The sequence below is a fragment of the Lepidochelys olivacea genome, assembly GCF_965140295.1.
Source record: "Lepidochelys olivacea isolate rLepOli2 genome assembly, chromosome: 8".
Lineage (NCBI taxonomy): Eukaryota > Metazoa > Chordata > Testudines > Cheloniidae > Lepidochelys > Lepidochelys olivacea.
This window is the reverse complement of record NC_140418.1, coordinates 102,249,512-102,276,893: the sequence shown is the minus strand read 5'-3', so window position 1 is coordinate 102,276,893 and position 27,382 is coordinate 102,249,512. Positions and strand designations below refer to the sequence as shown.

The 27,382-nt window shown below is 47.8% G+C and overlaps 1 protein-coding gene across 1 annotated transcript; it reads right to left on the bottom strand.

The window, feature by feature from the left end:
• Positions 1-4,867: 4,867 nt before the first annotated feature.
• PDZK1IP1 (PDZK1 interacting protein 1) lies at positions 4,868-27,172 on the bottom strand. Its single transcript, XM_084636493.1, has 4 exons — positions 26,919-27,172; positions 15,056-15,164; positions 7,903-8,004; positions 4,868-5,706 (listed from the first exon to the last, which is right to left on the bottom strand). The coding sequence occupies exons 1-4, from the start codon at positions 26,983-26,985 to the stop codon at positions 5,634-5,636; spliced, it is 351 nt and encodes a 116-aa protein (XP_084492619.1). The 5' UTR covers positions 26,986-27,172; the 3' UTR covers positions 4,868-5,633.
• Positions 27,173-27,382: the final 210 nt, after the last annotated feature.

The window sequence follows — 27,382 nt, the reverse complement described above, 5'->3', positions numbered from 1 at the left end:
AGCATTCAGTGCTTACGCTGCAATCTGTGAGCATCCCTAGGCTAGGAATGCTTGGGAGAGCAGTTCAGACTAGGGGTAAGAGCCCGGGACTGGGAATCAGGAGTCTGCATTTCCATCTCCGTTCCTACCACGAATTCATTATATGATGTTAGGCATGGCACTTAATTTTTGTGCATGACTCTTGTCACCTGTAAAGTGGGGAGCTCACCTGCCTCACTGCAGTACTGGGACCCTTAAATCTTAAACAGAGAAATTGCCAGACTGGATCAGCCCAGGGTCCATCTAGCTCAGTAGACTGTCTCTGACAGCAGCCAGTTCCAGCTGCATCCAAAGAAGGTGCAAAACACCCTGCAATAGACAGTTATGGGATACAAAACTGCCCTCTGGGAAAGTTGCTTCCTGACCCCCAATAATCAGAAGCTGGCTTAGGTCCTAAGGCAGTAGGGTTCACTTTTCCAAAGCTCTTGGATTTTTAAAAAATCTTTTCTTTGTTATACTAGTACATGCTTTAAGATCTTCAGTGTGGTGTATTGAAAATGGTATTGAAATTGCAAACTGTCACTTTAAACGCACAGGGTGGCGGGCTTCCTGCTCCTGCTTGCAGGCTAGGGGGCTCTCTAGAGAAGCTTGCAATCTAGACTTCACAGCAGCGAGACTAGAGTAAGGTGGGAGAAGTCATGCCTCTCTGTTTTGGGGAGCAGCCTGTATTCTTTCTCTCTGTTTTGGAGAGCAGCCTAAATTCTCTCTGTTTTTGAGAGCAGCCTGTATTCTCTCTCTCTGGTTTAGGGTTATAGTGTGTTCTGGCTCTGATTTCCCAGAAATAAAGTTCTGTTATGCTGCGACCTTCAGCAAGAGTATTTTTAAGTTGTTGACTTCTCTGTTTGCATCCCATGAACATAACATTCAGATAAAGGGCACTTTATATATTATCAGAAGTAGTACTGTTCTCTTGACACTAGCTAGGCCATGTGTTTATATTCTATTTGGGCCCCTGGATTTCCTGGCTGCCACCTACTGAAGACATCAGCAGCATCACCTGGGTGAAAACATTTCCTAATTCCAGTAACATTAGGTTCTGGTTTCGATGTAAGCAGACAGTATACAGGGAGAGAAAACAAGGAGATTTCAAGTTTCCTGCTGTCATAGGCCACAGGGATAACACACACTAAAGCTTTCCCTTTCTGTGTATCTCTTGCTTCTTCACTTATCTTGGCATCAGAGGTGCTGTCAGGGTGGGGGAAAGCCTGTTACCTCTCCACTGCTGGACGATACACATCCTCTAGAATTGGTGAATAACAAAAAATATTTGGTCTCGCTACAGCTCTGTTTAGCCCTTTACAAACATTCAGTGGAGTCACTCTGTATTAATAATGGCGTAAATGAGACTACTGCTTGTCCCTTAGTAATTCATTCTGTCAACACCCCCCTAAAGAAGGTATGATCCCTGTTTTACAGATAGGCAAATGGAAGCACAAAGAGATAAAGTGACTGGCCCAAGTCAGCATCGGAGCCGGGAGTAGAACCTCAGTGTGCTCCCGTCCTAGTCCTTTGCCCTAGCCAGAAAACTCTGCTGTCTAGAAAAGGAGGTGTGATCTAGAAACAACATGCTTTGTTCCTTTTCTGACTCAGCCTCCAGGTAGATTGAATCGGCTGCTCACCGAACAAAAACTTCAAATCGCTCTTGAAATAATGGCGTGGGGCCATGTAGCTGTTTTTGTTCTTCTGAGAACTGCTCTGATGCTGTGGGAAGTGGGCCCCAGCCAAAATTTCAGAATCACAGAGCCCTAGACTGCAGAGCAATTTGGATCTGGCTCTGAACACCACAGATCTAGAGCCCTTCTTCACTTAAATAGACACAGCCAAAAGGCAAGAGAATTTTACACACCCATCCAGCTTCCCCCCATAGCTACATGTGCATTAGTGCTCCTATACTTGAAATTTGATCCAATACAAATGTTTCAAAGCTTGCTTGGCAAATCTGCGCAGCCAGCGGAACACCCATGAAGTTCTTCCAGGAAAGCCCTGCCTTTTCACACATGTGTATACAGCTCCTAGCGCCAAGAGGCTGCGATCTTGACTGAAGCTTTTGGGAACATCTCAGTGATTCAACAACAGAGGGGGCACGGGTGAGGAAGTCCGTTTGATTTACAAGCACTCCAGAGGTTTCCCCTCTTAAACCAGAGCAAGGAATATCACAATTGGTCTGAGGTGGGAAAGAAATATTTTGAGGGTGGCAGGAGAGACCGTGTAAGCAGAGGCAAAGAGCCCTGGGCAGTTTAAAAAACTTCTCCAAGCCTAAGCTCGGTGCATTAAGGGAGAGGATTTCATGAAGCTGGAGCGGAATGAGTATAAACTAAACTAGATGAGGCTAACCTGGCTGTAGGCTCTTGTCTTATCATTAGATTAACAGAAGTTTGAGGTAGGGACTCTCCTTGATATATGATTGTTCTGTTTGTGCAGCACGGTAGGATCCTGGCTAGGTACCACTATTACTGAACGATCGGTTACTCCAAACCAAATCACCTTTCCCTCCTATCCCCAACCCCAGAGCTAGTCAAACCCAGAGCCACCCAAAATCCCCTCTTATAGTCCTTCCTTAATGGCATAATTCCCTGCAGCTGAGTCCAGCCCCATTCCCCACCTGAACTGAAAGCATTCTTCTCCAGCAGAGAGAGGTAACCAGGCAGTGGTGAAGGCTATAAAGGCTTTGTCCCTAAAGGATTTTAAGTGTTAATGGCCCAGCCCTGCAAACACTTGCAACCCTGAGAGGGGCTACTCCTGGGCTAGATGTTTGTGTGCTCAGGTTCTTAAGTGGGTGGGGCTGGCATATTGTATTAGCCAAGCATGCTTGGCAGAGGGTGTTCGGAGCCTCTCATCTGCAGCTAATCTCCCCAGAGAGTATCTCAGCTTCAGCAAAACAACCCACGTCTCTCACGTAGGAATGAGAAGCGTTCTGGTTAATTAACAGCCCAGCAGGAAGAAATCATTCTAACCTGCAGCTAACAAGGAAAGTGCCAACACCAGGCACTCTCAGGGACCTGATCCAACTCCCGCTGGAGTCGATGGGAGTCTTTCCGGTCACCTGGAGGGGACCTGGGTCCAGCCTTAGGAATATTCACATTAGCAATAAGGGAACCAGTTTGATGTGGGGCAGAGGATAGGGCACTAGACTGGGGCTGAGGAGACCCCATGGATCTGCCACTGGCTGGCCTTGCCACAAGCCATTTGCATGCGGTGCCTCAGTTTCCCCATCTGTAAAACGAGGGTAATGCTATTTAACTCTTTTCTGAAGCACTTTAAGATCTATAGCTTTTTCATCTAAGTATTATTGCTCCATAAAAAGCCATCTCCCTTCCCCATTTCAGAACCGTCTCTCCGCCAGGTTTCCAACCAAACAGGCCCTGACATCTCTTGTTTTGTTACCTTACTTTATTATTCTCTTTCCCTCATCTCTGCACAAGCAATTTCTGGCCCATTCTAGAGAGCAGCGACCATCAGAACAGAAATAACAGTGAGGCCCATGGTCCTTAAATGCTGGAAAACCCACCAAACTGATATGCATCAATAGATTATTTCAATATTTCCCCTGTGGAGGGTGGTTCAGGCTGATGCACATTGAACCTCCTCCAGTTTAGTTCTTGCTTTAAACCACAATCTGGGTGACCTCATCCAGAAATCCTCCAGAAATCCTCCAGAGCTGAAATCCTCCAGAAAAGGCTAGGGCATGTGATTCCCTTTGCAGCCCATTATTATCAACAGTATACCAGCAGCCCCTAGAGGCTCCAACGGAGATCAGGGCCACATGATGCTCAGGGCCACATGATGCTCGGTGCTGTCCACACACATAGCAAGATGCAGTCCCTGCCCCACAGAGCATACAGTCTGAACAGACAAGACAGACAAACAGTGGGAGAAAGAACGACGTGTTATCCCCATTTTACCGATGGGGAATGGAGGCCCAGATCCCCCAAAGGCATTTTGGCTCCTAACTTACATTGAACTCAATGGACGTCAGGAGCCTAAAATATCTTGGCCAGAGAAACTAAGACCCAGATTCTCAAAGGTACGTTGAGGGGTTGCAAGCCTGAGGGGGGACATGATTTTCAACAGTTTTCAAGTACATAAAAGGTTGTTACAAGGAGGAGGGAGAAAAAATGTTCTCCTTAACCTCTGAGGATAGGACAAGACGCAATGGGCTTAAATTGCAGCAAGGGCAGTTTAGGTTGGACATTAGGAAAAACTTCCTAACTGTCGGGGCCGTAAAGCACTGGAATAAATTGCCCAGGGAGGTTGTGGAATCTCCATCATTGGAGATTTTTAAGAGCAGGTTAGACAAGCACCTGTCAGGGATGGTCTAGGTAATACTTAGTCCTGCCATGAGTGCAGGGGACTGGACTAGATGACCTCTCGAGGTCCCATCCAGTCCTATGGTTTTATGATTTCAGTGCCTAACTACCACTGAGGATCTGGGCCTAGTGACTTGACCAAGGTCACACAAGGATTCTGGGGCAGAGCCGGGAACTGCACCTCGATTTCCTGTGTCTCAATCCAGCGCCTCAGCCACAAAAACCATCCTTCTCTCTCTCTTCCATCAATGCTCTGCGTTAGATAGATCCCAATCCTATATTCCTCGCTCGCTCAAAACTCCCACTGAGGCTGAGCCTGTAGGCTAGCCAGGAATGTGTGAGAGACACCAGGACTGAAGGTCTGATCCTAGCCTTCCTGTGGCAATCTCAGGCTGGCCCTGCCTTCTGCATGTTGCCAGGAATGTCATTTTTCACCCCGCATGAAGTTCTTTCCTGTTTACGAAATTCTTTTGGGCATCTATGAAGATGCTTTGTGCCTTGTAACTCATTGGGTGCCACCGTGACATTAAAGAATAATTCTCTTTATTGCTACCAGGAAAAGATGTTCACAAGAGGAGATTTTGGATCCGGCAAATTCAACCAATTGGCTTTTGTTCACAAAGAGGAATAAAAAGGAAAAGGGGATACCTCACCCTCAAAAGGATGCCCAGTTTTGGCGATCAATAAATAACTAGCTCTTGAGGGAACGTGTGTAGAATATTTGAGCTTCTTTGGCTATAAAGAAAGGCTGTTACACTGCACAGGTGATTAACAGAAATGCTATTACACCGGGCTAGGACTAAGAAGAAGAGATGTCATAGGTGACATTATTTTAGGCAAAGAGAAGGAAGGGGCTTCTGTACAAACAGGGCAGCATTGCAATCTTACAGCCTAGCCTGGAACGGCTTGTGATTCTGGGAGTAACAGGCTGGTTCCTGCTTCTCTCTTGCTTCAGTTGGCGGGGGGGAGGGAATGGAGGGAAATCTGAACCAGACCTTTATTCTCCCTCTGCATTGTATCTGGTTCTGAGCCATTGGAGGGGATGGCCTCTCCCATTCCCTGCACACCAACAGGGAATGGGGAGTAAGAGGCAGCCGTGGCTGTTGTCCTTCCCACCCTGCCCAGGTTTGGGTGATGCTGGGAGCAAACTTCATCTTCCGGGGCGTGGGTGAATCCAGGTGCAATGACTCCAGGCTATCGAGCTGACCACCGCACAGGGATGCCAAGTTAGAATTGGAGAGGAGCGAAAAAGGATGGCACGAAATGAGCGATCCTTGAAGGCGGCTCTTACATCAGAGTAGTGATGACTTTCCCCTCGTACTCAATGATATTTTCGTAGGCATGCTGGGTTTCTTTGGACCTGAAATGTTACAGGAAAGCCATCAGTTACTGTTACATTCACAGCATACACACAGAGAAGTAAATAAAAACATAAATACTCTTGCTGGAAGGTTGCAATGTAACATGACTTCATTGCTTAGAATTCCAAACAATAACACACAAGAACCCAAAACCAGAGAGAGAGAAAACAGGCTGCTCCTAAAACAGACCAGAACAACTCACCCCACCTTACTCGAGGCTGGATGGCTGCAGACTGACTGCTGCTAGACTCAGAATGCATGCTTCCCTATACAGCGCCCTAACCCACAAGAAACCCCCCTGAAATTTAAAGTGACAGCCTACAATTTTAACCAAGTTTTCAGTACACCACACTTACCATGACAGTAAAGGAAGGATTTATGGTTAGGCTTTTAATTCAATATTACTTAGTTTGAATGGAGCTAGAGGAATGGCCCGTGTGGTATTGTTGTGAACTGGTTTGTGTATATGTGAACCATTGTCCTCTACTGGATGAAGTCAAAACTGCTCGAACGTGTGTAACTTTTGCTTTCATGGAAATCATGAGATAAATCCATGCTGCAATTTTTCCAGCAGCGGGAGGTGGTGGCTACTCATAGAGGATTAGCAGGCCCATCCCAGAGGGGGGCGGGGAGGAGGCAGCAGGTCCTATCACAGGAAATGTGGGGAGTAGGGTGGCGTGGGCTAGTGGGCAGTGTCTCATTCATGGCCAGAGATTCTGGCCACTGCTGCTTATTCCTGTCCAGCCACCAGGGAGAGGGAGGCAGCACTGACAATGCACTGATTAGGAGCCTTGGCTTAGCCCTGGAGAAGCACCCCTAGGACCAGGGGAGACACCCCAGCACTGGCTGGCAAGGAGCAGAGGCATTATTAGCGCTGACCCCCCACCTCGCCCCATCAGCCAGACCGGAAGCAGCAGTGGCATCCTGGGATCCTGTCCGTTGGGGAGACACTGCCTTCCCGCCAGCCTGCCCCTAACCCCACTGTCTGGGACAGGGCTGACAGCTTCCACCTCCTCGCTGTTGGAAGAATCACAGCAGTTTGGGGAGAGGGACGGGGGAGACTCGGCAGCCGTGCAGACGCCATGAAATTCAAACATTTCCCTGGGACGTTACCGTACATTAACTATGTGTCATAGGGCCTGTAATGCTAACAGCTAATGCTCAGGTAGCAGCTTCTGGAATTCTGGATGGTGGAACCAGGACTTTCAGACTAACCAGGGCAAATCCATAACAGAATTTTACGATCTAGTGAAAATGCCTCAGCTCGGCCTGCACTAATGTCTACGCTGCTGCTGCCATCAATTATGGTTTGTCAGAGGTGGGAATTGCCAAAATGAGTGTACGGGAGGCCCCGATCCTGCAAAGACGTATGCCCCTGCTTAACTTTACGCTTCCTTGGGACTCCTCATAGCACATAAAGTTATGCAGGTGCATGAGCCCTGCAGGATCAGGCCCTATCTTTGCTAACCTGTAAGCCAGCCCTAGAAAGCCTAGCCTGGCCAGAAACAAAAGTGAAACTGACCGGTTTGCTGATCCAAGTGGGCTGAAGAACCTGGCAGCATTAAGGGTGAACACATCCGTTTGATTTTAAAAATCCACTTTTGTTTTCATAAACTGTTATTAGGGGAAAAGGGGAGACTTGTTCTGACCTTGTAATGTTTGTCACCTGGCAATCTCCCTGTTTTATGAAGGCAGATGTGGGCCCCTACACACATGTAGAGAGGAAAAGGACCAGAGGAAAAATTCTTCCAGTGCAAGCGTACAGTACAGCCAAAACTGACAAGAGCAGGGAGGAAAAGGGGGGACAATTGTACTGTGGCCCTGAGCTCAGGCCCCCCCTCTAATCGTTTGTAACTGGGCTGTAATAGGGGTGGGGCCCCAGCAAACATGATGTACCAGGGCCCTAAATTTTAATCTCAGTAGGCCTGCGCAGAGCCACCATAAGCAGCCCTGTGCTGTCCGCTCCTCCCAAGACTCGGCATAGGAGGTGTCCTGGGGGCAGAGGTAGGACTAGGGGCAGGTCTGGGCATGAGAGGAGGAGCTGCCCTACTTTACACTGGAGATTATTTTGGTGACCCGAACCCAGATGCTGAATGGCCCAAGTGTGACATCAAACCATTTCTGCCCCGCTCCTGGCATAGCACAGAAGGGATCCACTTCGGATGAACTCGAAAGTTCTTGAACGCCTGGCTCACCTAAAATCAGCCGCGGTGATCGAATACCTCCCCTCAGTCCCGTTGGATACGACATCCTCTTCCTTCTTGTCTCCTATGGTGACCACCGACTCCATATTTTCCCTAACAAAAGAAGCACATTTGAAAGAATTTAAGATAGAACCATGGAAGGACCATTGGCTGCATTGTATTTCTGCCTCTTTGGCTGACACACAAGTGAGCAACAGAGTTTCAGCTCAAATGATTTCACACTCTGTAAAGCTCAGGTATCATTTGAACAGTAACCCGAAGCTTTCATACCACTTATCAAGCCGTTGAGAGAGAGAAAAGGGGGGTGTGGCAATATCTTTGGAACATGCTTTTGAGCTGCACAGAGCTCTTCCTCAGGTCTGGAGAAGGTAACCAGAGCATCCAAACTAAATACAAGGTAGGACCGATTGTTAAGCATAAGGAGATCACAAGTTGTTGGAGAACTCTCACACTGGACGGTCACAATGTGCGCCTTCTGGCCTTAACAATCTGTGCATGAAATCTATCTATAAGGTGATCAGTGAAGTTCTTTTTCTTATGGTTCCTCCCTTGCTTTTTGTCTCAAGTGTGCGTCCTCCTGTAATGGAGTCCCACCAAGCTGTTTTTTTGATTTTCACAGTGTTGCCAACTCTCATGAGTCGCATGATAATTATTGGCTTTCTTAAAGCCCCAGCTCCTGGAGTCACATGACTCTGTGATGACTTCAGCCTTCATTCTTAAAGAAAAACTGAGAGTCTATCCCTCATGGCTGTGGAGAAAGCTTCCATATGCGACCCCATAGTGCACCCTAAAGGTCCAAAAAGCAGAAGGCCAATAGAAAGACCACCACATCTATGTTTACATCACCTCCTGATTAAGCCAATCTCATGATTTTTGGGGAGCCTGACTCCTGGTGTTTGAACATGTGGGGTTGGCAATGTTGTTTTCAACCAATGAATCCTTTCGTGCTCCCCTCACAAGCAAACGAGTGAACCTCAAACGGACCTGAGATGCGGTTCGCTTAATATCCACACACCAGACTATGAATGCTTGTCCAAGCTCCTGATAATCATCATCATTTTTCACCACAGATCTCAAAGCACTTTACAAAGGAGGTCAGGATTATTCTCTCCGTCATAGACAGGGGGGACAACTGTGGCAGAAAAAGAGACAATATGAGGACTAGAACCCTGAGCTCCATGCTAGGGAGCTAGCCACCGGACCACACTGCCTCCTTGCCACCATCAGGCAACATGACCCAGGGACAGTGTTGCAGACCAGGAGTCAGGCACATCAGCTGGTGTAAACTGATAGCCCCCTGAAGTCAGCGGAGGTCTGATCAGGTACACCAGCTGAGATGCCGCCCCAGGGCTCTATTCCCAATCCTGAAAGCACTTCACAAACAGTAACTTCTCAGCACCCCCGGGTCCTCATCCTTCTTTTCCAGAGGGGGAAACTGAGGTACCAAGCATAATTAAGGCCCAGCTCCTCAGAGGTATTTCAGCATCTAACTCATGACCTTGGCCTAAGTAATTTGCCCAAAAGCACAGAGTCTGTGATACAGCCAGGAACTGGTCAGCTAAACCAGGGTGAAGATTTCAGGATGAGAGGTTTTCTCACAAGTTGTTTAGTACTATGTGTTTCTCGTCAGGCTGGGACAACAACACCAACTCATGGCATTTCACTTCTTCCTCTGCCAGCTGCACCCCAGAATTGCAAAGATGCCGGAGAATAAAGTGGTTTGATGATCCCAGATGGCTGCTGGGGATCTTGACAGAGGTAAGTAGAGAGTTATTTCTCCAGGCTTCAAAACTAGTCCACAGCAGCTACTCTAGGCAGGGGTGTGGAACAGGGGAGGCCAGGGGTCCCTGGCCTTCCCACTTTTTACCGGCCATAAGGGCAAGTGATGGGGGGAAGAGGGCAGAGAAAAATGAGCGGGGGGGGAGGTCTTGGGGGAAGGCGGCACGAGGGCGGGGCTTTAGGGGGAAGGGGTGGTGCTTGGGGCGGGGCCACAGTTTGGGCACCAGTGGCCCTCCACTTTTAGGAAGCTTCTGCTACCCCTGACTCGAGTTACCCTGCGTGACCCTCAAATCCTTCCTAGGACTAGTTGGTTCTCCACCAGCCTCTCGCCTCATGCCCCAGTCCCCTTGCCAATCACCCGGGCTGTATCCAGCTCAGTTCCTTGAATCTTACACATTCAGCTCTCCACTGCAGATCACAGTGCTGACCACTCCCTGGTCATCGATCCTCCAGGACCTGCTGCAGCAGCTGCCACTAGCGAGCATTATGGGACAAGTGATCTTACTCTTGAGGGCACCAGGCTACTTGCTGCAGAGGTGGAGGTGGGACAGTTGGAACGAAGGGCTCCTCCTAACGAGGGAGATGAGAGGGCTCAGGAGGTGGTTTCATGGCCTATCTTTACAAAGGGGAACAAGGAAGACCTGGGAAATTAAAGGACAATCAGCCTCACTTCAATACCTGGTTTGTAAGCACCTGGAGGATAATAGGGTTATAAGAACTAGTCACCACGGATTTGTCAAGAACAAATCATGCCATACCAGCTTAATTTCCTTCTTCGATAGGGTTACTGACCTAATGGATGGGGGGAAGCAGTAGATGTGATATATCTTGATTTTAGTATGGCTTTTGACACAGTGCGGCAAGACATTCTCATAAGTAAACTAGGGAAATGCGATCTAGATGAAATTACTGTAAGGTGGATGCACAAATGGTTGAAAGACCTTACTCAGAGAGTAGTTATCAATGGTTTGCTGTCAAATTGGGAGGGCGGATTCAGTGGGGCCTGCGGGGGTCCAGTGCTATTCAGTATTTGCATTCATGACGTGGATAATGGAGTGGAGAGAATGCTTTCTAAAATGTGCAGATGACGCCAGGCTGGAAGAGGTGGGAAGCACTTTGGAGGACAGATTTAAAATTCAAAACGACCTTGACAAATTGGAGAATCAGTCTGAATTCAACAAGTCGAAATTCAGTAGAGACAAGTGCAAAGGGCGTCACCGAGGAAGGAAAAATCACGGGCACAATTACAAAATGGGGAATAACTCGCTGGTGGTAGCACTGCGGAAAAAGATCTGGGGGTTACAGTGGGTCACAAATTCAACACGGTCCAGCAATGGGATGCAGCTGCAAAGCAGGCGAATATGATTCGGGGGTGTGCTAACAGGAGTGTCGTACATAAGACACACGAGGTCATTGTCCCACTCTCCTCAGCACCGGTGAGGCCCCAGCTGGAGGACTGTGTCCAATTCTGGGCACCGCGCTTGAGGAAAGATGTGGACGACTTGGAGAGAGTCCACAGGAGAGCCACAAAAATGATAAACGGTTTAGATAACCTGACCTATGTGGAAAGCTTCAAAACCCTGGGCCTGTTTAGTCTTGAGAAAAGATTTGGAGGGATGGGGGACCTGATAACAGGCTTGTGATATGTTAAGGGCTGTTATAAAGAGGCCGTGTGATCCATTGTTCTCCATGTCCACTGAAGGCAGGGCAAGAAGTAATGGGCTTAATCAGCAGCCAGGGAGATTTAGGTTAGATCTTGGGGAAAACTCTCTCAGAGGAGTTAAGCTCGGGAACGGGCTTCCAAGGGAGGTTGTGGAGTCCCCATCACTGGAAGTTTTTAAAAAGATATTGGCCAAACACCTGCCACAGAGGGTCTGGGTTTACATGGTCCTGCCAGAGCTCAGGGGGCTGGACTTGCTGACTTCTCAAGGTCCCTTCCAGCCCTACATGTCTATGATTCTATGGCTGATAGACCAGCGATTGACCCAGCGACCTCCAGAGCCAAAAAGCTCCCACAGCTTGACCTTACTAGGGTGATAACAGACTCATTGCCTCTGCGGACTGGGTACAAAGAAGGATCTGTAACATACACACTTACCAGTAGGTTATACATGTACTGAATTGTTCACGAGCTTTGTCTACTTTCTGCAGCCAGAATGTTAATAACTACAGCTCAAAAAGTCCCTGCTCAGGGACTTTGCCTGAACATAATCACTAAGGGTTGCAGGATTTTGCCCTCTGGGATTTCTGGTGGGTCAGTCATTCTTTAACTGCTCCTTCTGCCTAGATAGCAAATCCTACATCCCTGCAGTTGGCCCTTCCTGCTGCACAGTAACATCAGTGCCAGGTCTGCAGCATTGGGTGAGACTAATTTGTCAGACCTTTGAATTGTTTTCTGCTGCTAACTGGTTTTTCCAGTCAGTCTCTGAATGGGCTGTTGCAAAATACTTTGCAATGTTCTTTTTATTTCAACAGTAGAAGAGACTCTGCCTCAAATGGTGTCTTGGAGTCTGCCTCTGAGAAGGTGTGTTTGTGTGTGTCCGTGTCCCAAGCTGATGGTGCCAATTGGACAGGCTGTTCTGGGTCAGCCTATCATACAGCTAGACGTGAGCCAAAGAAGTTTAGACCTGGAGCCAGATCCAGCACTGTGCCCTCCCCTGAGGGAGGTTTGGATCTACTGCTCTGACTCCGCTCCGTTGAAGGTGCATGTCTCCAATTCCCTTCCGTCCTTGCTGGCGGGTGAGGTCTGGGGCTTGCACAAGAAATGTAAAGGCAGAAACAGGCAGGGATTAAGCTGCTAACTGCAGCCACAGTGACAGAACCAGGGCTGGAAATGCTGCCAGGTTGCTACGCCTCCACAGCGTCTTTCCTGGTTGAGAGGCAAAATGGGCTTCTAGCCTTCCCAGCCCTAGCCGGCAGATTCTAACACGAGACAGGACACCGAGGAGCAATGTTTGAGCCAGAGACAAAACTAGGCTCCTGGGGAGAGGGGGTCAGATGTGACACGAGTAGTGCTGGCTCCATCACCAAACAGCTGTGCAACGGGGCCTCTTTCCTGACTCTTACTAGACACCATTAGGGAGCATCCAATTTGATGTAAAAATCAAAGCATGTACTTTAGCCCAAGGGTAGCCTGTGCTCTGTGTTAAGGAGAGAAGGGCATGCCCAGAAGCTAGGAGGGTATGGGACCTGATCCTCAGCTATCCTAAGACCCATTTATGCCACTCTGGCAGTGTAAAGGGGATGTAAAGTGCCAGAAATGGACCCTTGAAAATGCCCCTGCACTAGGGGCTTCCTACTTTGTGTAGGTCTGCCCTACTGAGGAGTAGGGAGTGGATCAGGGATGTGGCCAGGTCACACTGTGCTACAGCTATTTTCTGCCTCTCAGGGCCCACGGGGGCACAGGAAAGCAGCATTGAAGTTAGAGCAGCCCTGAGGCAGCTCTAGCTTACACTGGAGCCAGACAGACCCCTGCAGGATCCCAACGGCGGTTTAAAGCCAGAGACCTTAATCCCCTCTTTCACAGACTCAGACTTCAAGGTCAGAAGGGACCATCGTGATCATCTAGTCTGACCTCCTGCACATCACAGGCCACAAAACCACACCCACCTACTCCTGTAATAGACCCTCTGGTTGAGTTAGTGAACTCCGCAACTCATGATTTAAAGACCACAAGTTACAGAGAATTCACCATGTATTCTAGTTCAACCAGCAAGTAACCCATGCTTCAGAGGATGGTGAAACCTCCCAGGGTATCTTTCAACTCTTCCCCAAATACAGAAACAGAGTAACTGAGAACCAGGCCCATATTGTCTACTGTATTTCTCTCTTCATTCAGCTTTTCTCGTTCTTCTTCTCTAACCCTTTTCTACCCCTTTCTGTTTAGCTTTCACTTAGCCTGCTCTCTCTCCTTGCTCCCCATTTCACCATAGTTTTTCATTAGAATTTTTCTCTCTGCTTCATTTCTCCCCTCCCCCCAGCCTCACGAGCCCAGAATGGTCCTGGCTTGAGTCAAACTTTCAACCCTGGAATGCTTGGGTTTGACATGAAACCAAGCAAGTCAACCCATCTCGAGGGTGGTGACCTCAGCAGCATCGCACAACCTGTCTATCTGTGGTCTGTGTTTAGCAAGTTAAATCTTAATATATTAAACCATTCATCAGAAGTACACATATGGCCTCCATCAACGTATTATCTGAGCAACCACTGGTCTTTAATATCTTCATCCTCACAACACCCCTGGGAGGTAGGGAATGGCAAATCTCCCTACTGCACTGATGGGTTCATGAGCAGCTAGAATCCACATTAGCCTGCCACACTCTGTCTGTGTGGACCCTGCTGACCTGCACTAACAGTCCATTAATGTGCTTTGATCTACTCCTCTTTGAAACTGGACTAGATCAAAGCGCACTAAGGAACTCTTAGTGTGCATCAGCAGGGTCCACATGGATGAGGTTGGCTAGTGCAGGGGAGATTTACACCCCTGCCGCAAAGTAAACGTCCAGGGAAACAAACCCTGAGGCCCAGATCTCAAAGGTAGTTGGGTATTTAACTCCCATTGAAATCACTGGGAGTTAGGCGTGTAAATACTTTGAGAATCTGGGCTTAACTAACTTGCCCAGGGCCATACAGGAAGTCTGTAGCAGAGCAGAGACTTCAACCCAGACCTCCCAAGTCTTACTGACCATCCTTCCTCTCTGGCCAGATCCCCAAAATATGTCAATGAACATAACATCACTGATCTCCATAGGCCAGATTTTCAGCAGCTATAATTTTTGGTACCACTCTTTAAGTCAATCAAACATGGCCCTCTGAGACTGGCTAGTCAGTCGTCCTTTGAACTGCCCCGTATCCCTTGGTGGCACCATGTAAGTGGTGAAACATGCATCATTTCAGCTGGCCTTCCCTGATACCGAGTAACAGCTGGGCCAAGGAGCAGTGTCTATTCTAAATGCCACCCGACTGAAGGGACTGGAGCGATGAACATTTCGATGAGCTCAGGGTCTGGAACTTCAGCCCTTTCGCTTCCTGAGTTTGGAACTTGTACATTTGCCACTTTAATGTCTCGGTAACAAGGCTTTGGCATTTTAAGCACCATTTCTGGATCCTGTCAGGGACAGGAAGTGAAAGTGCCACCACAAGGCTGTGGAGTTACACAGTACGACCATCGCCTTGTGCGGTGTTGTCCACGGTCCCTGTAAACCGATACCATTAAGAGGATCAGAAAAGATTCCCTGTTTTTATCCGCTTTGTGCAGTGATCACATTGTGCCCCACGCAGATAAAACTCGAAACGCCCTGCTTTTGGAGTTGCTCTGGCAACAATGAAGCCCAAATCAAATGGAACGAGGAAAACTCGCACTTACTCTTTTTCCTGACACCAAAACTTATTGACCACAAAAGCAATTGCCACCAGGACTAGGAAAACAGCCACTGCAATAACCCCTTGCATCCATGGCTGGAGATTTCCCCGGGCTGCAGAGAAAGGGTGGAGACAAACGTTAGAGATATTTTTAGCTTCACCTGTTCTGTTTAGGTTCTTCAACTGCCTCTATTAATATAGTGTCAAGTATCAGGGGGTAGCCGTGTTAGTCTATATCCACAAAAACAACAAGGAGTCCGATGGCACCTTAAACACTAAAAGCTTGTGCCCAGTTAAATCTGTTAGCCTTTAAGGTGCCACTGGATTCCTTGTTGCTTTTCCATTAATATAGGATCTCAGGGCTCAATCATGCTGAGCTTTCTGGTCCCAAGCCAGCCAAGCACTAAACCCATGCTTGAATTTAAGCACCTGGAAAACCCATTGAAGTCCATGTAAGCACAAGTTTAAGGACCTTGCAGGATTGAGTCAAAAGTGCCTTGTGAGGCTCAGTCAGCGATTGTGATTGACAGCATGGGGTAGCGCTGGGAAAGTGAACCCAGAGTTCTTCAGCCATAAGCTGGGTCTTGACCTCAAGACCACTCTGCTTTAGTAAGGATCCGGGGAGCTGGTTGCTCTGTGGTCTGAGCCTTGCAGACCCAAACAGGCAAAGAAACAGGATTGTCATTAAAAATCCGCATGCCATCACCACCAACAGCCCGTCCATCCCCCACCACATCAATACCATCCCATGCCTCATGCAGACTAATGGGGACAGGACTTTAGCCTTGCACTGTGGGATGGACTTTGGCACTGAGCACAGTGTGCCAAAGTAGCAGCCCCTCCTTTTGTACTTGAGAGTTGTACCAGGGCCCCATCAGATGAGTCAACCCTTTCCTCTCCCCCTGTCCCTCATTTCCATTGGAGAGGGGCCCAAACCAAAGCCTTGAGTCCAAAGGCTCTCCCAGTGATGAGTGGTTAAAAATCTGGATCTAAATTTTGCATCTCAGACCCATCTCTAATGTTATATTTCCCCTTGTAGAACTAAAATAAGCCCCATGTATTTGGGGAAAGGACAGTCTTTTCATTATCCATTTGTACAGCACCCAGCGCAGAGGTCCCATTCCTAGGTTGGGGCCTTTCGACATAACCACAGTATAAATAAGTAATAGTAGCAATATAGCCCTCATTCAAAATGCCATTTGTTTCAGAGAGAGAAAAACAAGAAAAAAATGAATATAAAGTCTCCCTGAGAAACAGAGAGAGAGAGAGAGAGAGCGCATAATGTGACTAACTAGGCAACGTTCTGCATCTGACAGGAAAAACAAATTGGCACCTGAGAGAAAGGGTGAGCCAGTGACTAGGTGCTAACCTAAGACTTGTCAAGTCGTGTGTTTAAGCCTTTGTTCTGCTGTTGGCTTGGGAAAGTCCCTTACAGTTGGGTTTTTGGAGGTGCCTAAATGCTTTTAAAAATCAGCCCTTTTTTGTTCTGTGCCTGAGTTCCCCATCTGTAAAGTGGGGATAACATCACAACCCTGCCTCAGAGTGGTGCTGTGTCAATAAACACATTAAAGAGTTTGAGGTGCTCAGAAGCTGTTATAATGGGAACCATCTAAGACCCTTTGATAGATGGCTTACCTGATGTAGGCTACAATGATCTCCATTTTACAGATAGAGAAAAGAATCATAGAGAGTCTAAGTGATTTGCCCAAGGCCACAGAGGAAGTCTGTACCAGTTGTATACAGAGCAGGGTACTGAACCCATGTCTCCAGAGTAGCGCCTTAACTAGTGGACCCTTCTGCCTCTCAGAACTCAAGATAACACACAAGAACCCAAAACCAGAGAGAGAAAAAACAGGCTGCTTCCTAAGGCAGCCAGGTACAGCTCACCCTACTTTGCTTTAAGATGGCTTTTTCCAGATTGGCTCTGAGAACACACTTCCCTACAGAGCCCTCTAGCTTGCGAACAGGCAATGGTGTCCCTAGCCTTTGTTTGCCAGAAGCTGGGAATGGGCAACAGGGGATGGATCACTTGATGATTCCCTGTTCTGTTCATTCCTTCTGGGGCACCTGGCACTGGCCACTGTCGGACGACAGGATAGTGGGCTAGATGGCCCATTCTTATGTTCTTATGAACATGAGCAGAACCCCTTTCCCCCTTAAGGTGACAACTTGAAAGTCCAACACAGTCCTCAATTTACTATATCTATGGGGCTTTTTCAGAATCTCTGTGTAGTCGGCAGGATGGTCTCTCTGGCTATTATGTGGATGTGCAGGGAACGGGCTGCAGAGAGCACTCTGTGCAGGGACTAGGGATAATCCAAGTCCCTGGATTTGCGGGAATGCAGGGACTGTTCCCTCCATATGCTCCCAAGGATGTACATCGCCCTGATAGGATGGTGCGGTCTGTGCACCATTCCTATGCACTGGGGTGCGCCTTGATGACCAATCGCTCGCTGAGCTGCCCTGGGGGGAAATGTGACTCCATGTTGCCCACAAACCAAGGCTGTGATTAAATGCCTCAACCCAGTTCTGTACCTGCACCTTTATCTTCGCAAGCACACGCTGCTCCACCCAACCCCTCTTTCCCGAACCGAAAGCCTCCATCCATCCGCTCACACTGAGGAGTGCCATGTTTTCCTGAGCCTGTAATCCGTCACTAATTATTATGATGTTGTAAAGCGGATTATGGTGGGTCCATTAGCATAACAAACCTGGCAAAGGAGGTACCAGCATGTTCGGTGTGACACCCCGCTGGCTGGCGGCTGCTCGTTTGGAGTGTGATCACCTTCCAAGTTTTGGGGGAGGGACAGGGCTGGAGGGGGGCCAGTCAGCAGCAGAGGGAACCAGTTGCAAGCTGGGGTGATGCATTCAGGAGAATGCAGGGAAACAACGCCCATGACAACTCGATAAGTCAGAACAAAAGCGCATGCGGTTCTAATTCCCCCGACTCCTTTGCCAAGCCACACAGAGGTTTCCCAACTCTGCTAAGCCGTAGAGCTACTCACTAGCTGGCTCTGTGGTGGGAAGCGGGGGAAGAGAGCATTAAAGGCTTCCATGTTAATAGCAAGGATGAACTTGGGGTTAAGTCTTGGGACTCAGGAGATCTGGCTTTAGTTCCTAGCTCTGCAACAGACTTCATGTGTGTCACTTAAGCCCAGATGCTCCAAGTATTCCGGTGCCTAACTCCTATTGAAATCAATGGGAGTTAGGTAGTCAGAACACCTTTGCGGATCTGGGCTTCAGCTCCCCATCTGCACAAGGGGGATAATAATCCTTTACTTTGCCTGGCTTGTCTATTTAGATTGCAAACTCTTTCGGGTCAGAACCGAGACTTGCTATACAAATGGGCCCTCACGGTATTCCTTGAATACAATAATAATAATAATGGGACTTTCTGCTTCCGAGCTAATCTTTGAGCTGTCTGCCCCTTCCCAGGAAGGTCTCTGGAATTTCTGCCTCTGACTTGGACAGAATGGGTTTCAAACATCTGAAAGGTCAACAGGAAGGGAACTAGTCTGGCTGTGTTAATGCTGCATTAGGGTGAATGAAGTGGAGAGAATCAAATCTTGTTGTGTCCCCTGCCATATCACCCATCCCAAAAACATCCCTACATCTCTGGACCTTCTCTCTAGCAAAGAAACCCTGGTTACTGTGGCAACCTACTTGGAAGGAGAAACTGTACCCTGGTCCATGCATGACTCATTATAGACTCATAGACATTAGGGCCAGAAGGGACCATCATGATCATATACTCTGACCTCCTGCACATCGCAGACCACAGAACCTCACCCGCCCACTCCCTTATTCAATCTGGGGCAATTATGATTCATTATTTTTAAGTAAAAGAGAGACAAGGTGGGTGAGGTAAGCCCTTTTATTGGGGCAACTTCTGTGGGTGAGAGAGACAGGCTTTCGAGCTCCACAGAGCATTTCTTCAGGTCCTGAAGAAGAGCCCTAACGGAGAGCTGCGTGGAGCTCAAAAGCTTGTCTCTTTCACCAACAGAATTTGGTTCCAAATAAATACTTCACCCACCTTGTCTCTCGCTTATCCTGGGACCAACATGGCTACTGCAACACTGCAAACAACTTATGAAAAATGGCATTTTGAAGCGCTGCCCCCACCCCACTCTTTTCACCCCAAAGGATCCCAGCATGCCAACCAGGGGTCAGATTCACTGGCGGGTCACACAGATATCAACCCTGCTGCAGATTCCTGCGCATGGCAGCTTTGCCCCAGGAGTGTGTTATGTCAGGACAAAGCAGATGCAGCTCTGCTTAAGGGGAAGGGGCCAAAATGTGAGCATCGCTCGCTGAAAACGAGTCATGGCCAGAGCAACCAAAGAGTCAGTCCCCCCACTCAAAGGCTGTTCCAAGTGGCGGAGCTCTGATAGATCTCTGGCAGTTTGAAAGCAGCTTTCCCCAGCCCTTATCGAAGCCACAAGCCTTGAATCTCCCCTTGGATGGCCAGGGCATTGCTGCACCAGCTGGGTTGGATCTAGCCCTGTGTGTATTTAAGGATCACATCACCCCTTGGAGCAATGCAGCCATCTTCTTGATAGAACCAGGGCACAGGACCAGTGCTGAACAGCAGCGAGGGCGGTTTAGGTTGGACATTAGAAAAAACTTCCTAACTGTCAGAGTGGTTAAGCACTGGAATAAATTGCCTAGGGAGGTTGTGGAATCTCTATCATTGGGGATTTTTAAGAGCAGGTTAGACAAGCACCTGTCAGGGATGGTCTAGGTAATACTTAGTCCTGCCATGAGTGCAGGGGACTGGACTAGATGACCTCTCGAGGTCCCTTCCAGTCCTACGATTCTATGATTCTATGAAGGAAAGTGACTGCTTTTAAGCATTGGGAAGGAAACTAAAAATGGCTTCACTCCCAGGAGGAAAGAAGTTTATGTAAAAGGGAAAGACACAAAGAATGCTGCCGGATGGGTCCTGGCCCAGATGAACTTTAACAATGTTTTTCAAGAACGGGGCTGGCTGGTAAAATGTTTACCTTAGATTAGCAGCACAGCCGAAGTTTCAACAATGGTCCCTAAAGGGCTCGCTCAGACAATGGTCTCTCTGTTTATTTGCTAATCCATTTCAATAATCAGTGCCTAGGTAGGGACACCGTAGAGTGAGGTCAGCATTTGCATTAATAACTCCTGTTGACATGTATTTGGGCAAGGAGGCTGGGAATATCCTCTGGGGGGCAAGGAAGGGGGCACTCAGAAGCTAACCAAGATCCCAGATGATCAGGACTTTGTCTTTCAACAGGAAATTGAAAGGCAAGCTGGTTAGAACAACAGTAAAATCCTACCCTACCTAGCATATAGGCAATGGGCCAAATTCAGGAGTGAGGTGCCTGGTGGTGGTAAGTTACACATCAGGTGTAAATGGGTATTTACTGGCATCCAATATGTGCATATAATGAGTGTAACTCATGCCAAATAGATCAGAGGTCCCAAACTGTGTGGCGTGCCACACAACTACCATCAAACAACTACCATTTCCTGGTAGCACTCAGCCAAGGGCCGCAGCTGCAAAGCATCCAATCCTACACTGGATGGTGTTTGGATCCAGGGATCTAGATATCTCTCAACTATTTACATGCCCCCCCATTACCATTATATCTGGGCACTTCACAGTCTTCAGGGTCCTTATCTTCACAGTGCCCTGTGGGGTAGGTCAGTGCTGTTATCCGCATTGTGCAGAGGGAAACCGAGGCACAGAGAGACTAAGTGACACAGGGGAATTGAACCCAGGCCTCCCAAATCCCTAACTATCCTCCCTCCATGGCTCAGGGCCTGGTTCTTTTTGTGGTTTTACTCCTTGCTCGAGTACCTGCTCCCCGAAATGGCCCTGTATGTAGGACCCAGCTCAGTGTTTTCTTAGTCTGGTTTCATTGTTTTGTCCCCCTTCTTTACAGACTTTGATCACTTGAGAGGGTTGCTGCTCAGAGGAACTTGACTGCCTGGTGGTGGGTAAGTGGAAGTCTAGGCTCATCCTTTCCAGGCCTGCTGCCTGTTCCCACCCTGCTTGTTCTCCCTCACCCCAAAAGCCTTTCCTGGCAGCCCAACGCCCCTCCCCAAACCAAAAGTCTCCTTCACACACCCCTGATGTCCCACCAAAGTCATCCTTCTGCTGAGACAGACCCTGCTAAGGCTGTCTTGTCTTTTCCACTTTGCAAACCTAGTGGAAATGCTTCCGTGGGCTTCCGCCCAGCACTTGACTCTGCCGGAAGCCCAGCCAGTGGGCCAATTTCTCTTGCCAGCAGATAAGTTTTCCCTCCTGGGCATCTCATTTATTCTGAAGGCTGGGCTAGCCACAGCCCCGCCGAGAAACGAGGTGGTGTAGCACGGGCTGCCAGATCGAGATGGGATTCCCTCCAGCGTCACTGGAAGGAATATGCCAACACAAGCCTGCAATAAGGGCAAAAATGCAAAGCCATAGACAGCAGAAATCCAGAGACAATCAAGTACGTGTCACGACTGAGCATTCAGTTGTTGCTGTTTCCGACAGCATCTGATGCACGCATCTGATGCATGTTATTTAGGAGGCATGGCTCCTAAGACAGCTTCTAAATTTGCAGCCGAGAGTCCCCAGCGGGGGCCGAACCCAGCACCCTCAACTCAGACCACTACTACTTCAAGTACCACTCTTAGATCTGTCCTTTTTTTATCTTCTATACAGACCCCTCCTCAGCAGGAGGGAAAAACACACTGTAGGAGCAGGGTCTGTGGGCCCCCAGAATTTGGGAGCATGCAAAATCCCCCACCGTTGCTTGTTGAAGCCCTGCGATTACACATCTCATCATCTGATCAGCACCCACAGCTGCAATGTGTACATGCAAAAGCAGGGATTCGCGTGGGCAACATTGCAGGCACAACTGAAAAGACTCGGTTGAAAAACTTGGCTCCTTGAGTCTGCATTTGAACTGCACCAAGGCAGAATTACAACCCCTTGGGAGCTATTTATTTCTTTGCTGATCTTCTTGACAGAAAAAAAAATAAATGCACATCTCAAGCCTAACAAAGCCCTGTCCAACAGCCCTTCCAGTTGTTTGAAAGGGCTTTCCATAGGAAGAGACATAAGATCAGGCTAAAACTCCAGCCCTGAAACTATCCCACAATCTCTGGGAAAGTTTGGATTCAGACTGAAATCTGGATCCGCCTTTCACAGCTCCATGTGTAAATGCAGCAAATGAGCAAGGCCTGTGTGTCAGCTGCGGTGATTCACGGTTTGTCATCTGCTTATGTGCCCAGGTGTAAAATCCCCTCCTTAGCAGGAGGGACACAGTGTCATTAGCGATATTGCACAAGCACAAATAGGTTTCCCAGGTTACAAGATCACTGAGTGCATTAATCACCCCTGGCTCCTTAAGGCTTTTAATAACGCACATGATTTGCATATGGGTATGTGGCAGGGCTGGGAGAAGAAGGAAAGGACACTGCCTGCCTCTGGAGTTGAAACACCTGTGTCCCTGCGCATTTGCTATAAAACCGGGAGGTGAATATTTCCGCGAGTTCCCATGGCCCACGGTGGTGCTGGGGAACTCTTACAAAGAAAGAGCTGTAAACAAAACACAGAGATGGAACTACACACATATACCCCAGCTCAGGATCTGGCCCAGGAAGTGTGAGCAAAGATGCCATGGTCTAGGTCCTCAGCTGGTGTAAATATATGTAGCTCCTTAGACTCCAGTAGGACTCTGACAATTTACTCCAGCCAAGCATCTGGCCCACATAATGACAAAACTAATGTCTATTTTTTAGTGGCTGTAAACGTGCTTTGCATACACCCATATTTATAAAGCAGAGTCATCTGCAGTTGGCTATGAACTAGACTCAGTGTTGTCAATTCTCTTGATTGTACCATGAGTCTTGTCATATTTGGTGTGTTCTTTAAGCCCCAGCTCCTGGAATCGTGTGATTATAGGAGACTCTCTGTTCTTGTTTTAAAAATAGTAAGTTTCTAGACCTCATGTCTGTGGAGAAAATTATGAGGCAAGTGCAACCCTAAATGTTCAGTAAATAGAAGGCAAATATAAAGACCCTCAAATGTATGATTCTTTTTAAAATCTCATGTTTTTTTTAGCCAAGCTCATGATTATGGGAGGATCTGATTTAGGATTTTTGAATGCCCAGGACTGGCAGTACTGTAAACTTAGCAACGAAACAGAACAATCCCAGCAGTACAAGAGGCAAAAGCGTCCAGCCCTAACTTAGCACAAGGCTGTAGGTTGAGGACAGTTTGTTCTGTATGCTAAAAGATTGATGCCCAAAATCACCTCTAAGGAAAGTAAACACTTGCCTAACTTTCAACAGAAGACTGGTCCCACTGATGCAATGGGATTACTCATGTGTTCAAAGATTTGCCGAAGCCGGGATCCAGAAACACAAGAGCAGCCTCGCTGACTTTCACAGAGGTGTGTAAATAGAGTAGGATTTGGCCCCACTGCTGGCATTTCCCCATAGGTCATAAACAAGAGGGCTTAACTCCTTGCTCCCAGTGCCACCCATGGGGTTGGGCAGGTCTAGCTGTGGACAGAGTTTAGTCCTAGGAATGTGTCATCATCCCAAATAATCCTGAAGCCTGGACTGCTTCATTTCCTTCTCTGATTCATCCCTCTGCTGTTGGATTCTTTTTATTACTGTGTTGGTTTTTTCCTGGTCGGTGGGTGAGCATTAGCGGTGCTGGACGTGACCCAGGGAAGTGATGTTCACATCCAGATCCAGATGAGGCTTGGGCCCGTGTTAGCAGCTCAAGGGCGAACTTGGGTTCAGGCAAGTTGTTTTCATGACATTTCAGCCCCAAAGACTGAAATTTCATCCGTTCATCTCTTCCCAAGAGGTTTCCACCATCTTGGGCCAAGATCTTGCTCCAAGAGCTGTTTTCACAAGATTTCAGCAGCATCCAAACCTGATCAGGAAAATGGGCCCTCTATGGTTTTGAATCAGCACTGACCAGCATTGACTAGGATGAGATGTGCCCCTTACCCTATCCAAATTCACACACTACTCCCCTCTCCCCACAAGGGCACCATGTCCCCTTTCTGTGTCAGTTCAGAAAGTTTTCCATGTTTCTGCTTTGACTTCTGTAATGGGCACCTTTAGTTCCCTACATGCCCCAGCATCCTTTGCATCAAAGGAGATGGCGCAAAGGTCAGTGCAGGGCCATGAAGGTACCAGCAGCACATGGACAAGGCAGAGACTGGAGAGTAAGTGGAGACAAGAGGGAAGGGGTGACTGGTGGTTGGTGAGTGGCCATTCTCAGTGCCGGGTTTACAATGGCTCCAGAGGCTCCATGGAGCTGGGCCCATGCTCAGAAGGGGCCCCGGCCTGCTCCGGTTGCCCTGTGTCCCAAGACCCCACTGACTCCCCCGCCCACCACTTGCTCCTCTCGGCCTGCCTGCCAGCTGGCTGAGGGCTCCTCTCCACCCCTTGGCCGCACCCGCCGGCTCCTCTCAGCCCCCTGGCTGGACCCCTCCGGCTCTGGGCAGTGTCTGCTTCCCACCACCTGTGGGGCCCCACCTGTCTCCCCAGAGCGGAGCTGCCTGGGACTGGTGCAGAAGCCTGGCCAGTCTCAGCCGGCGGGGGAACAGTGTGGAGGGCTTGGCTGGGCCCCTCCAGGCAAGTGCGTCTTGAGGGACCCCGGCCGGGGCAGGTCTTGGCCTGGCTGATTGCGCCATTCCCGAGGGGATGGAGCGATTCTCGGCCCTGAAGGTGCGGGGGGGCTGCCAATGCACATAGCCCTTGCACATGCTGTTACCTGCTTTGCACAAATCAGCCTATATGGGCACATACACATTGGATGGATTCTGGGGAAAGGGTGCATCTTTCTGGGGTGCTTTGAAAATGTGGCTGTTTGTGAGCTTTGGCCATATCTGAAACGTCATATAGGTCCCTAAATCCAGAAAAGCGTCATTAAAAGGACCAGTCCTGCTTCCATTTAAGTCAATGGCAACACTCACTTTGACTGAGTGGTGCAGGATTGGACCCTAATAACTGGGAGATCCATGGCAGTTAAATTCTGAGAACAAGCAAGTAAACAAACAAAACAATAAAGGATGGAGCAACACAAAGTGCGGGGGGGTGTGGTGCAGGGCAGGGGTTCAAGAACATTGAAAAGACAAGATTAGCTTTAATTATTCATCAGAACACTTTATAATACTATTAAATGTCCTGTTGTATTTAATAAAACCAAATGATGTCACAGTAGCAGGAGGCCTCTGTGACATTAAGTCTTCTGAAAAGTGGGTGAAGCCATCGATTTGGGGGAGATTTTTTGGCAAGCATGATCAAAATTGCAGATTCACAACATGAGAATTAGGGAGATCTCATTGCATGAGCAATGGTTTTCAATCAGGGGTACACATACCCCTGAGGGTATACAGAGGTCTTCCAGGGGGCACACCAACTCATCTAGATATTTGTAAAAAGAACAGGAGGACTTGTGGCACCTTAGAGACTAACAAATTTATTAGAGCATAAGCTTTTGTGGGCTACAGCCCACTTCATTGGATGAATAGAATGAAATATATAGTAAGAAGATATATATATATATATATACACATACAGAGAAGGTGGAAGTTGCCATACAAAGTGTAAGAGGCTAATTAAGATGAGCTATTATCAGCAGGCGAAAAAAACTTTTGTATAATAGCTCATCTTAATTAATTAGCCTCTTACTCCACTTTTTCATGTTCTCTCTTTCTATATATATATAGAGAGAGAGAGAGAGAGATCTTCTTACTATATGTTCCATTCTACGCATCTGATGAAGTGGGCTAAGCTTATGCTCAAATAAATGGATTAGTCTGTAAGGTGCCACAAATACTCCTGTTCTTTTTACAGATACCTAGATGAGTTGAGGTGCCCCCTGGAAGACCCCTTTGTACCCTGAGGGGTATGTGTACCCCTGGTTGAGAACCATTGCTCATGCAATGAGATCTCCCTAATTCTCATGTTGTGAATCTGCAATTTTGATCACGCTTGCCAAAAAATCTCCCCCAAGTTTTACAACAGGCTACATATAAAGCATTAGCAAAGCCAGTACAAACTAAAATCTCATACAGATACTGACTTGTTTACACTGCTCTATATACACTATACATTGAAATGTAAGTACAATATTTATCTTCCAGTGGATTTATTTTATAATTATATAGTAAAAATGAGAAAGTCAGCAATGTTTCAGTAACAGTGTGCTGGGACACTTTGTATGTTTATGTCTGATTTTGTAAGCAAGCAGTTTTTAAGTGAGGTGAAACTTGAGGGTACACAAGACAAATCAGACTCCGGAAAGGGGTACAGTCATCTGGAAAGGTCGAGAGCCACTGTCCTAGAGTAACTAAAAACCTAGCACTATGTCTTCACTGCAAAAAAACCCTGGGTCTTTATATCAAAAGAGCAATCTCTGTGTCAGATCTTAGTGGAGGTAAGGCACAGGTCGATTACCTCAATGGAGTTAAACACCGGATTGGAGGTGTATAATATTGTGCTCAGTGAGCTACACAGGGTAAAACACTACCTGTGTCTTTCTTGTCTCCACTAGATTTCACAGCAAGACAGCGAACATGCCTTGTTTTTTTTGTTTTGTTTTGTTTTGTTGTTGTTGTTTTTTTGCAGTGAAGACAAAGCTTCAGATGAAATGCTTTGTTTTCAAACTCTCAGCAATTCATTTGTGACGCAGACGGAGCATCTCCTAAAGGGCACTGCAGTCCCATCTCCTTCACCTGGCTAAAAAGAAAGTTCTCTGTCGTTGCTCCTTAGCTGACTTAAAGACTAACCCCTTCATGGATCAGCTGTTTCACTCAGAACCAGAAACTTTCAAGACTCAACCAGTTCCACTCCGAAAAGTAGGAAATCACACTCACCTTGCTGGCAATTCACTGGCTCCAGAGCCATTAAAAGGCACAGGGCAGCAACCTGGAGAGCCTGCATGACTGGAGAGCAGTTGTTTTGTTGCTCAGTGTGGAGGGTTCTTTGCTTTGTGAGAGGAACAATGAGCCCTGCTCCCTCTCAGAAGCTTTTGAGAGAGCCGAATGTGAAATCTGAAGACCCAGAGCACACTTAAACACGGCTGACTCCGATGGAAATGAGCCTGGTAAATTGTCAGTGACATTAATCAGTGGCTTTTAAATGGAGGAGGTACAGATGGATTTGCATACCTGCTTCCTCTTTGAGCCAGGTGAATAAGTAACGTCTAAGATTGTTTGGGAGTTGGCAGACATGCGGTTTGAATAATTGGCAGTTATTGTAGAGCCTAAAGGAATTTCAGGGGAGACAATGAACCGTGTTTGTTTATTTACTTACAATGGGGATTGTGGGGAACCGATAC